The sequence below is a fragment of the Abramis brama genome, assembly GCF_963993115.1.
Source record: "Abramis brama genome assembly, chromosome: 9".
NCBI lineage: Eukaryota > Metazoa > Chordata > Actinopteri > Cypriniformes > Leuciscidae > Abramis > Abramis brama.
The window spans coordinates 1109930-1122119 of record NC_139971.1 but is presented as its reverse complement, the minus strand read 5'-3'; the positions used below and the strand labels follow the sequence as shown (position 1 = coordinate 1122119).

The window sequence follows — 12190 nt, the reverse complement described above, 5'->3', positions numbered from 1 at the left end:
GCGTTCAGGAGTGCGTTCAGGAGTGCGTTCAGGAGTGCGTCCAGGAGTGCGTCCTGGAGTGCGTTCAGGAGTGCGTTCAGGAGTGCGTTCAGGAGTGCGTCCAGGAGTGTGTCCTGGAGTGCGTTCAGGAGTGCGTTCAGCAGTGCGTCCAGGAGTGCGTCCAGGTGTGCGTTCTGGTGTGTGTTCAGGAGTGCTTTCAGGAGTGCATTCAGGAGTGCGTCCAGGAGTGCGTCCAGGTGTGCGTTCAGGAGTGCGTTCTGGTGTGTGTTCAGGAGTGCTTTCAGGAGTGCGTCCTGGAGTGCGTTCAGGTGTGTGTTCTGGTGTGTGTTCTGGTGTGTGTTCAGGAGTGTGTTCAGGAGTGCTTTCAGGAGTGCGTCCTGGAGTGTGTTCAGGTGTGTGTTCAGGAGTGTGTTCTGGTGTGTGTTCAGGAGTGTGTCCTGGAGTGTGTTCTGGTGTGTGTTCAGGAGTGTGTCCTGGAGTGTGTTCTGGTGTGTGTTCTGGAGTGTGTCCTGGAGTGTCTTCTGGTGTGTGTCCTGGAGTGTGTTCAGGAGTGTGTTCTGGTGTGTGTTCTGGAGTGTGTCCTGGAGTGTCTTCAGGTGTGTGTCCTGGAGTGTGTCCTGGAGTGTGTCCTGGAGTGTGTTCTGGTGTGTGTCCTGGTGTGTGTCCTGGAGTGTGTCCTGGAGTGTGTCCAGGAGTGTGTCCTGGAGTGTGTCCTGGAGTGTGTTGAGGAGTGTGCCCTGGACTATGTTCAGGAGTGTGTCCTGGAGTGTGTTGAGGAGTGTGCCCTGGACTGTGTCCTGGAGTGTGTTCAGGAGTGTCTTCAGGAGTGTGTTCTGGTGTGTGTTCTGGAGTGTGTCTTCAGGAGTGTGTTCAGGAGTGTGTTCTGGAGTGTGCCCTGGAGTGTGTTCAGGAGTGTGTCCTGGAGTGTGTTCAGGAGTGTGTTCAGGAGTGTGTTCTGGTGTGTGTTCTGGAGTGTGTCCTGGAGTGTGTCCTGGAGTGTCTTCAGGAGTGTGTTCAGGAGTGTGTTCAGGAGTGTCTTCTGGTGTGTGTTCTGGTGTGTGTCCTGGAGTGTGTTCAGGAGTGTGTTCAGGAGTGTGTTCTGGTGTGTGTTCTGGAGTGTCTTCAGGAGTGTGTTCAGGAGTGTGTCCTGGAGTGTCTTCAGGAGTGTGTTCAGGAGTGTGCTCAGGAGTGTCTTGTGGTGTGTGTTCAGGAGTGTGTCCTGGAGTGTGTTCTGGTGTGTGTTCTGGTGTGTGTTCTGGAGTGTGTCCTGGAGTGTCTTCTGGTGTGTGTCCTGGAGTGTGTTTAGGAGTGTGTTCTGGTGTGTGTTCTGGAGTGTGTCCTGGAGTGTCTTCAGGAGTGTGTCCTGGAGTGTGTTCAGGAGTGTGTTCAGGAGTGTGTCCTGGAGTGTGTCCTGGAGTGTGTCCTGGAGTGTGTTCAGGAGTGTGTTCTGGTGTGTGTTCTGGAGTGTGTCCTGGAGTGTCTTCAGGAGTGTGTCCTGGAGTGGGTTCAGGAGTGTGTTCAGGAGTGTGTCCTGGAGTGTGTCCTGGAGTGTGTCCTGCAGTGTGTTCAGGAGTGTCTTCAGGAGTGTGTTCAGGAGTGTGTTCAGGAATGTGTTCTGGTGTGTGTTTAGGAGAGTGTTCAGGAGTGTGTCCTGTAGTGTGTTCAGGAGTGTGTTTAGGTGTGTGTTCTGGAGTGTGTTGAGGAGTGTGTCCTGGAGTGTGTTCAGGAGTGTGTCCTGGAGTGTGTTCAGGAGTGTCTTCAGGAGTGTCTTCAGGAGTGTGTTCTGGAGTGTGTTCTGGAGTGTGTTCAGGAGTGTCTTCAGGAGTGTGTTCTGCAGTATGTTCAGGAGTGTGTTCTGGTGTTCTGGTTTACATTTAATTATTTATCCAAAACAACTAATGAGGAGAGCAATAGAAGCAATTAAACTAACAATAGGACAACAATATGCAAGTGCTGTGACGAGTCTCAGTTTAGTCTAACAGTATACGTAATGTTTAAAAAATAAATAAATAACTACAGAAAATGTTCTAATATGAGTGCTTTAATCAGGCCTATGAAATCAGAATGTTTGTTCATTTTAAAAGATACAGATACAGAATAAATGATACAGAAAGCAAGTAAGGAGTCACGTGTGTGTGTGTGTGTGTTGTAGCACCTCCTCCACCCAAAAGAGCTCCAACAACTGCACTCTCAATGAGATCCAAGTCCATGACATCTGAACTAGAAGAACTAGGTAAGTTCAGTCTTACATGCCTTACTTTAAAACATTCAATTCAATTTACATTTACATTTATTTGTATAGCGCTTTTGACAACACATATAGTTTTAAAGCAGCTTTACAGAAAATGCATGTCTACATTACAATTAAGAGTGATCTTTTATCAGATATAGACCGTCTATCTATAGTGTTTGGGAGAATTGTTCTACCTAGCCGATAACACTTGTGCACATTACAAGGTAGTGATCAGTGATAGAGTTCTCAACGGGCCTGAAAATTACAACCCGACCCGACCCGGCCCGTGGCTTTTAAAGCCCGGACCCGATCTAACCCGACACATCAACATGAATTATCTGCCCGAACCCGGCCCGACGCGCGTCGGATTTTTTTTTTCTCATACGCGTATTATCATGACCAGCAGACGGGAATTCAAACCAACCTTTAATGTTCACGCCTTTTAACAATACAAACAACTGAAACAATAAACTTTAAAATATATAAATAGGTTGTAGTAGCGACGGTGAATTCACCTGCGGCAAGTTTACTTTTCACCAACTCCATCTTCTACTCTCCAGACTAAAGGCGTGCACGCAGCGGTGTCAGGTCTGCCCCCGCCCCTCTCCATAATGCACGTTGCACGCAGCAGCCAGACTTTCTTTACGGTGAACAGCAGCGATGATTAATAAATGTGTTTTTTTTTCACTGAGCGGAAAAGATTAAGCCCGAGGTCCGAGTCGAGTCATTTGATTATATTTTCGGCCCGAACCCGCGGGTCCCGTCGGGTTTGTCGGGCCGACCCGACCCGTTGAGAACTCTAATCAGTGACATCATCACTCTGCGGTAGAATATCTATATCAGTAGGAATGGTTCCATGCGATATAATTAAATCTAGTGTATGATTAAAACGATAACGTTTTGCTTAACCCCAAAGGAGTTTAGTAAATCTGTAAACGCAGCCCCTAACGCATCATTTGAATTGAATTGAATGTTAAAATCTCCACCAATAAATGCTTAGCTAGTACTACTTAGATTGTAGACCAGTCAGACAGGGCTCGTGCTTATAACAGTATGCTGGAGTAGACTCATTAAAACTGAAATAATCATTTGGTTTAAGTCAGGTTTCAGTCAGGCAGAGTACATTAAAACTATTAAATGTGATCATTTCATTAACAGTAACTGCAGCAGGTGTGAGAGATCTAATGTTTAGGAGACCTAGCTTTACAAATTGTTTTTGTTCACTAATTTTTTGATTTTCTGGTTTAATCACGGTCAGATTTTTATTTAGATCCCATAGATTTATTGCTTGACCTCACTAATCGGGAAATAGACACAGTTTCTATATAATGTACTATTCTTGCACTTCTTTGGGGAAGTGGGTTGAACAAAGACTGTGATTTGCGGTTTGACTTACTAGTCATATGGTGCGTAAAACGTCACTGCTATTTGACTAAGTTCCCTCTTCTGAGTAAAGCAACACTATTACTGTTGCTCATATTAGGGTTAGTGATGTAATCTACCCCAAAGGCAGGTTTATACTTCTGCGTTGGACCATTTTCTTTGTCTTTGTCCATTTCTTGATTCCCAAACCTAATTTTGATACGAGAGCACAGGAGACAAGGGAGTCATATCTCCTTCTGCTTCTCAATGTTGGGTTGTTTTGTAAGAAGGCGTCACATTCTCGGATCGTGGTGACAGTGACTCCAGGAATATTGGCGTTTGAGTTTCATCACCGATTAGATCTGAATGATCTGTGGGTACTAGAACTAGAATTTTCTGATACAAGCAATGGTTCTCAACCCAACATGATCTCCTGCCACTGCACAGATGCTTAAAATCATTTAAAAAATACAAAACAAGCTCATACCATCAAGATTTAAGCTGTAATTTGTTACCTTAAGGACCTACCTAGAAAGGTTTAATCTGTCTGTTTTAGTCAAATGTGGAAGACATTTTTGGTGGTTAACATTTTTATTTTCCTAGTCATAATATTACATTGGTGCCCATGTCTCTGACAGTGTTCCTTGTTTGTGGTTTGCTTAAATGCACGCTTTGAGCGCGCTCCATACTCCAGACCAGGATCCCCTTGGTCAACTGTTGCAGAGAGCAGATGTCTGCGTTAGAGATCGAATGCTATTTTTATTTCTCCTGTCCCTCAGACATTATTGCCTTTTGCAGATAAAGTGGAAGAGACTGCACATCTGCAGAAACCAGCGAATGGAAAAACCTCGGCAGTCGCAACGATCAAGCCCCGCCCCTCCAGCCGCGTTTCGGCCACATGCGCGGATATTAATGTGAGTTGCACCTGTTGTCTTGTAGCCTGAAATTACACGTTTTCCCAGCTAATAAAAATTTGTTCTAAGAACGATTTGCTAACATTCCCATCAAATTATGAAAATATTATTTTTGAATAATCCCTGATCAGTCCAGTCTCGTCTCGTAAAAAAAAAAAAAAAAAAACCTTTAAAAACGTTTCTTGGTTATGTGAACTTGAATTAAACATTCCATTTTATCATTCTGCAAACATTATGGGAGTGTTCCTTTTGAATGTTCTCTGAAAGTTCTGTAACATTTAAAAAATGTTAGATGCAAAAACAATGTTTTTTGGTAATATTTTGACAACATTATTAAAGACCAGATAACTGAACAAACATTCTATTATTGTTCCTGGAAGAGTGTTTGTTCATAACTTTGCCAGAATGTTAGTGAAACTTCTGAGAATGTTCCCTGTTAGCTGGGTTAGATTATAATTGTGATTGATAATTAAAACTATCTGTTTGTAACTGTTAAACTGTCTGTATGTGTGTGCACATTGAGCTCTAATCAATCAATCTGATTTACAGCAGTCCACAGCTGAAAGGCCAGGAGTCGCTATAGTTCCTCCTAATGTTCCTGGGAGATCCCATGGAAGTTACGTTCGTGTGCCAAAAAGCTCCATGAAAAGACAAAAATCCATTGGTAAATAAAAAATACATTTCTGCCTTTTCCTCTACCCATCACAGCTACTTAATGAATGAAAAGGATTCTTATTAAAATCTAATTTTAAAGTCGCTCATGACACTCATTGACCAAACAGAAACATTTTTTTTTTATTCAAAGCACGTTAAAATTGTATTCATACAGAACTAATAGACACACATATTTGTATGTAACGAATCTGCAAATGTTTTCACACAGATACCATAATTCATCAGTAAGTTTGTACTTAAACCAACTGAATGTAAAAATTAACCTCATCAACTCCTGGTGGCCTTGGAAACATATTAATTGTTAAGCCAGAATGTTAATGTACCGGATAATTGATGACGGCTTGTTGAATTATAGAAACCGGATGCATTTTTCACAGTGGTAATGCAAAGCGAACCACAGATGTGCATTTTGTTTCTATAACTCAGTGTCCACTGATGCAGTTACCAAATCTCAAGACATTTTTCAGGTTTTAGTCTCTAAAAGTTTCTTGTGTGTAGAACTACTTTCTCATTAGGGGTGTAACCGGATGAGATTTTCACAGAGAACTTTCACAAAAATACCTAGTATTGGGTTAATGTTTTATGAAACATCTGATAAGCACACAGAGACATATTATAATTATTACAAGTTCTTCAATTGGTTACACTCTATTTCGCTGGTTCACTTTAGACATTCTACTAACTATAAGTAACTACATGTCAACTAACTCTCATTAGAGTATTTGTAGACTGTTAGGGTTAGTGTTACCCTTCAATTTCATTTTGCATTTCTTCAGAACTCTTTCAGATGAGCAAAATTAAATTTGGTAAAAAAAAATCTTAAAATCATTAGTACTTTATTTATTGAATTTTTAAATGAAAATTATTTGAAAACCAATGACTCAAAAGAGTCGACTCAGACTTGATCTGCATGATTTGAGAAGGGTTTTATGAGGATATGTTTGTAATAAAAACAACAAGCAACTTGATGTTTGTTGGCTAAGCAACTTAAGCAACTTAACGAGGCGTCAGTCTAAACATGTTGCATGATCCTTTCTCCAGGAATCGCAGGAGAAGAAAAGAAGTTACTGATACCTCCACTGCTGAAGTTCACAAGAAGTCTCTCAATGCCTGACACATCTGAGGAAATTCCCCCACCTCCAGGCATCTCTCCTCCATCCCCACCTTACAACCCCAGTACTCCTGTGAGATATGAGCCCAACCAGTCCATTTACACACAGAGCTCAACAGGCAGATGCCACACTATAGAAAGAGACCAGGTAGTGTACCATCGGCAGAACTTTGAACAATACGACTATCAGACTTATCCAGCCAGCCAGCAAAACATGTGTACCCACAACAGGGCCCATGTGCCAGAGAACCCATACTCAGACACAGCTGGCAAACAATTGTACGTCCCACCAAAACCAGCCCGCAGGAAGGGTATACTGATAAAGCAGCCAAATGTTGAGGATAGCCCTGATAAAACCTGTTCAATCCAGATACCAACCATTATTGTTAAAGAGCCTTCAACTAGCAGTAGTGGCAAAAGTAGCCGAGAAGGTAGCATGGAAATTGAGACTCCCACTTCTGAGCAACCAGGCCAGCTACGACCGGAGGATACCGGAGGGTTCATCGTGAGCAACCCTTTTGCAGCTGCTATTGCCGGGGCCGTACGTGACCGCGAGAAGCGTCTTGAAGCACGCAAGAACTCCCATGCCTTTCTGTCAATGGATCTCGGAGATGAGGATTCATCTATCCCTACCCCCCGTTTACGCCAGTCTATGTCCATAGATGAAGGCATGTTTGCTTATGATAAGAGTTTAGAAAAGCGTATGGCTCCACCGGCTCCTTTATTAGGGTTCCAACAAATTGGAAGTCGAGGCAACATGACTGAATTTACCCTCCCCGAACCAACAACTGAGCCCCTCACAACACGCACCGGGAACTGCCCCAACACAGGCAGTCCCATTACTCTCAATGATGGAGATTTCCAACACCAGGCCAGAAATAGAGCTCTGAAGGAGCAAGTGCAACCCCCTCTTCCTCCACCTAAAGGAGAATCTCGCAAAGCAAACCTCAACCAGCCACTCTTCATAGACACCAAGCTACGGTCCAATATTGAAGCCAGCTTTGTTGCCACAGCTCAACCAAAAGATTGTGGAGGTTTGTTAAGGCACTCAAGAGAGTCCAATCATGCCATAACAAAGGCGAAGGAACGTAATCCATCTGAGCAGTTGAAGAACAACTATAGCACATCACAACAACAGTCAGAGGGGCTCCTCATGGTTCACACACTAGATAAGACCAAGCCACATGTGAACAGTCAGTCTGATGGATTCAAACAAGACAAGTCCCTGGTGATGGACAATGCAACCATTGATTCCAATGACAAACGTATAGCCCCCAACTCCCAGCCATCTCATACAAGGACCTCTGCCACATCCGTGGAGGAGCCTGCCAACTTCTCCTGTAGCATTCCTCTTCCCCCAATGACCTCAGTGGATACTGATGAGGACTTTGACTTGCCTGAACCCTTGCCTCCGCCTCTGGAGTTTGCCAACAGCATTGATGTTCCTGAGGACCAGGTTGCAGAGATCCTCAAGCAGAAAAAGAGTCATGCAACAAGGGGACCCTTGCCTGTTTATCATTCTTATGCTTCTACAATGAACAGTGTGGAGTCCAAGTGTCTTTCAGGGCTTGTGAATTGCATGGCTCCCCACACCTACCCTCCACCACCTCCAGAGAGTTTCGAGCCTGTCACAGACTCAGGCATTGGGGAAGTTTTTAGTCGAAACAGTAGGGATCCTCACTTTGAGGCAAACAGCACAATTTCCACAATGTCCAGTATCTCTACTCTTTCATTTGAGGGACTTGAGGACTCATACATAGCCTATGTAGACGGGCAGACTCTGGTGGAGCGACCACCGGTTCCACCAAAGCCAAAAATGAAGCCCATAATCAACAAAAGCAATGCACTTTACAGGAACTCTTTGATAGAGGAGAGCATAGAGTCGTTTGGACGGCCACCACCACCACCTCCACCCGTGGATGGTGTAGCACAATCTGAGCCTCACAAAGCGCTCGATCAGCGGGGCTCTAAACAGTGGGGAGACGCCCATGAGCTCCCGAACCCCCTCTTACCCAATGCAGATCCTAAAGTAAAAGTGATCAGTGAACTCAGCTCTAAACTTCAACAGATCAACAAGGACAGATTTCCGAAACAGGGAGGACCTCTCGACCCACCTGCAGGATCCAGAAGCATCAGATCAAGGTGAGGAGCACAATAACAGCTTAGCCTGTCTCATGTGGCATTTATTTAAAAAGAAAGTAAACTTCCTGCACAAAATAATATTCAAATGTAGGACTGAGTCTGGCCTATAGGTATGTACAAACTGTGTAAAGATTGTAGATTAGACACGCCGGGGTAGATCAAGGACAACACAAATAAAAAAAGATTAAATGTTATCCAAATATTGTTACAGCTGTGAAATAATCTTTTAATACAGGGGCATGGTTACAAGCTTTGCATATGTGAATCTCATGAAATTTGTGATGGATTAACAAGATAAAAGTTCCCTTCACCCGTTTCAGAAGATCTTGGAAGCACATGCTTAGACTGGAATTCCTGCCTAGACAAATGTCCTTGTATTTGTAGCTAAAGGTGTCTCTACACTGGACTTCAAGCATTAGTTCACTTCAGAATAAAACATTCCTGATAATTTTATCACCCCCACGTCATCCAAGATGTTCATGTCTTTCTTTCTTCAGTCGAAAAGAAGCGATTAGGTAATCACGTTGAAAGGTCACGTAGGTGGAAGTACCGACCTAGTGTTTACAACGCGAACGTGCAAGCCACTTACAAAACAAATAAAAATAGATGTAAAACAATGATGTTGGATGATTTTGAAGTTGGAGGAGAAAATGAGATGGAGTTTTTCACCCTATCCTACATTTTTTAAATGGAACACGTGATTACGTAATGTGTGGCGCATTACAGCTAGTGCAAGATGAGCATTTGTGGTTAAAAAGTATATAAATATTTTGGGTTTCTTTATAAAATGGCCAATGGTTTGTCTAGATAAGACTCTTATTCCTTTGAAGCCGCACTGAAACTCACATTTGGACCTTCAACCCGTTGGACCCCATTGAAGTCACTATATAGAGAAAAATCCTGGAATGTTTTCCTCAAAAACCTTAATTTCTTTTTGACTGAAGAAAGACATGAACATCTTGGATGACGTGGGGGAGAGTAAATTATCAGGAAATTTTAATTCTGAGGTGAACTACTCCTTTAACTGAGTGATCATTTGATTCCCTCTTACTGGTTAATTTTTTTTATTCCCTTTGACTCACAGTGCGCTGGTCTCCCAGACAGCATCATAGTATCAGCTCAGATCCCTGGATTCCACACATACCAGATGTGGGCCGGATCCGGGCCGACACTATGTTGCTGTCTGGGCTCCTTTGAGACACATTTATTGACAGAATATTGAGTGTTGTTGTTGTCAACACAAATGTTCTTTTCCTTAACGCGCCTGAAAGAGCCCCTCTACCAGTTCAGCACCTGACTTCTCTTTCTGCATGTGTGTGTGTGTGTGTTCCCAGAGAGTGGATGACCCAAGCCTCAGATACCAAACACAGCAACACAGTGACTTCTTGTGCTTCTTCTTCAACAACACACTTGCCTCCTCAGGCTTCCAGTCCTAATGAATCGGGTCGCAGCTCTTCTCTGCCAGTCTCTGCCGGCTCTCCTACATTAACTGATGTGTCTCCACCCGTAGTGAATGCAGAGCAATGCCACAGTCTCAGCTCAGTCAGCAGTCGATCGCTGTCCCCACTCACGCTGTTCCAGGCTGCGGCCGACAAGCCTTTTGCTGACAAACCCGTCCTAGTCTGGAGCAAGCATGATGTAGCCGACTGGCTGGAAAGCCTCAACTTGGCAGAACACAAGAAGGCCTTCTTGGACAATGAAATTGAGGGCACCCACCTTCATAACCTCCAAAAAGACGACCTTGTAGACTTGGGTGTCACCCGTGTTGGGCACCGGATGAACATTGAGAGGGGTCTCAAACTTCTAATGGACAGGTAAAGGTATGATGCTGGGCGTGGATATCGACTCGATCAATCCCTCGTCTTCTCCAATGTTCATCAGTCTGTGCTGCATCTCCTGTTGGAAGTTGTGGGACGATGTTGTGGTCAGAGTAACTATAAGAACCAATGAACAAAAACTGCACTCAGGAACAAGTCTATGTGGACTCGTTCTTATGATCCGAAGCTTCATTTTAATATCAGGAGCAACCGTATCCAGCAGAGCTGGGAGGTCCTTTTTTACCTTTGATACAGGAACATTTAATTTCAGATGTTATCTGTAAGCGTTCTGTATGTTGTTGCAGAAAACGTACAGTTGTTTCGTCCTTATAAAATGAGGCTAGCTGAAAACATTGGATTCACTCAGGCTTGACCATGAACCCTAAATAAACGTTGGGTACATCCACACATTCAGGACCTTTGTTCATGATGCTTCTTGTTTTCAATGAGATTGCATGAGGACAAGACGTCACGTACAGCCTTGTCCATGTTTGATCCTGATGGCAAAAATGAATGCTACAAAATACACGCAAGCGTTCCCGACCAAACACCTTTTTCAGCATTCTTTTGGCTCACCTATTTACTGTAGGTAATTTGGCGATTTGAAGGTCGATTCTGAACTGTTCATTGGATGACTAAGGCTTGAGAGGAAGAGTGTTTCTAAATGAGAGTTGTGGCGCAGTTCTGATATCAGGCCTAATTATTGTGCACAGAACATCTATAATAATGCGGCTGCTGCACATTAAAGTAGCAACAGGGTTTCTTTCTCTATTTTGGACTGTGGATCAGTGGGATGGAGGCAGATTTAAATGCAAGCTTGCGGTTGATTATGGGGTTTACGTGCACCAAATTATTGCATTTTTGTATATGTATGTTGTTTCACTGAAAGATCCAGTTGTGGCATTTTGATTAAATTACAGTCAAAAAAATTAAGCGTATGCACAGATGAACAACACATTTAGAAAGTAGATCGGCATGAAGTGGAAATTCCCCCTACTTTAATATGAGCTGCAGTTTTAGAGAATCCATAAGCCAGTCTATAGAGGATGTTTTAAGCTGTTATAAAACTTGGAATCATGTTTCTTAATATATAAACTGTTAGCCAGAATGCAGAATGCATGTACAAACTGATTGTGACAATTACTTTTTTATCTTGTACTGACAGTGGCGATATCTCTGAAGAGAGAAGCGAGATCTGAGTATGAGTGAATATAGACCACAATATTTTTAAAAATGTGGGCCAGGAATTTTAAATTGCAAGCCTTTCTTGAACGACGGTTTGCCAATATACTGCTGCTACTGTGAACAAGTCGTTTTTATAAAATAGATCCTCTTTAGATAGCATATAATAGAGTAAGTGTATTTTGGATTTATATAATTATATTGCCTTTTATAATGCTGTTTCAATGGTGTTGTTCCCACTGAACTGTGGTTTGCCAAAAAAGTTAAATGTTTGAGTAAAATGGGTATATTTGTTAGATTATTAATATAGCAAATCCAAAACACAATATATTTATACTATGATTAATGCATACTGTATATATTTAGATAATGTACCTGCCACATCATAAACAAGCACAATATTCACCTTATATCTGTGGAATTGTCCTGTTGTTTAGCTATGATTTTTCCCTTTGACTTCAACCCATGTTGCTTTACTTTGCTTACTACATGTAAAGACTTGTGTTCACACTGTTAATGTTGTTAAAGACCTTCTAAAGTAGAAACTCATTGCAATGACCAAGAAAACATATTGTAGGATTTGTGGGATGAGTGCATTTACACCTTGTATGGCGACTAAATGTGAAAGAAATAAATATTGCTCTGGTCATGTGCGTCAATGTGTCTTACAAACATTTGCACTTTATTACAATTACTAACAGAGAAGTAAAGTTTCACACATGGCCAAATAATGGATTGGGAAAAATACCAAAAA

At 42.6% G+C, this 12190-nt stretch overlaps 1 protein-coding gene across 1 annotated transcript in view; it reads left to right on the top strand.

The window, feature by feature from the left end:
* Positions 1-12095, top strand: part of shank2a (SH3 and multiple ankyrin repeat domains 2a) — a gene marked incomplete at its 5' end in the record, with an annotated part of 67508 nt that extends 55413 nt beyond the window's left edge. The window contains 5 exons of the mRNA XM_084125146.1: positions 2153-2233; positions 4394-4509; positions 5059-5173; positions 6226-8437; positions 9772-12095. Of these exons, the coding sequence (XP_083981272.1) occupies positions 2153-2233; positions 4394-4509; positions 5059-5173; positions 6226-8437; positions 9772-10255 (3008 nt within the window). The 3' untranslated portion in view covers positions 10256-12095. The remainder of the gene's footprint in view (positions 1-2152; positions 2234-4393; positions 4510-5058; positions 5174-6225; positions 8438-9771) is intronic.
* Between the last annotated feature and the right edge of the window lie 95 nt (positions 12096-12190).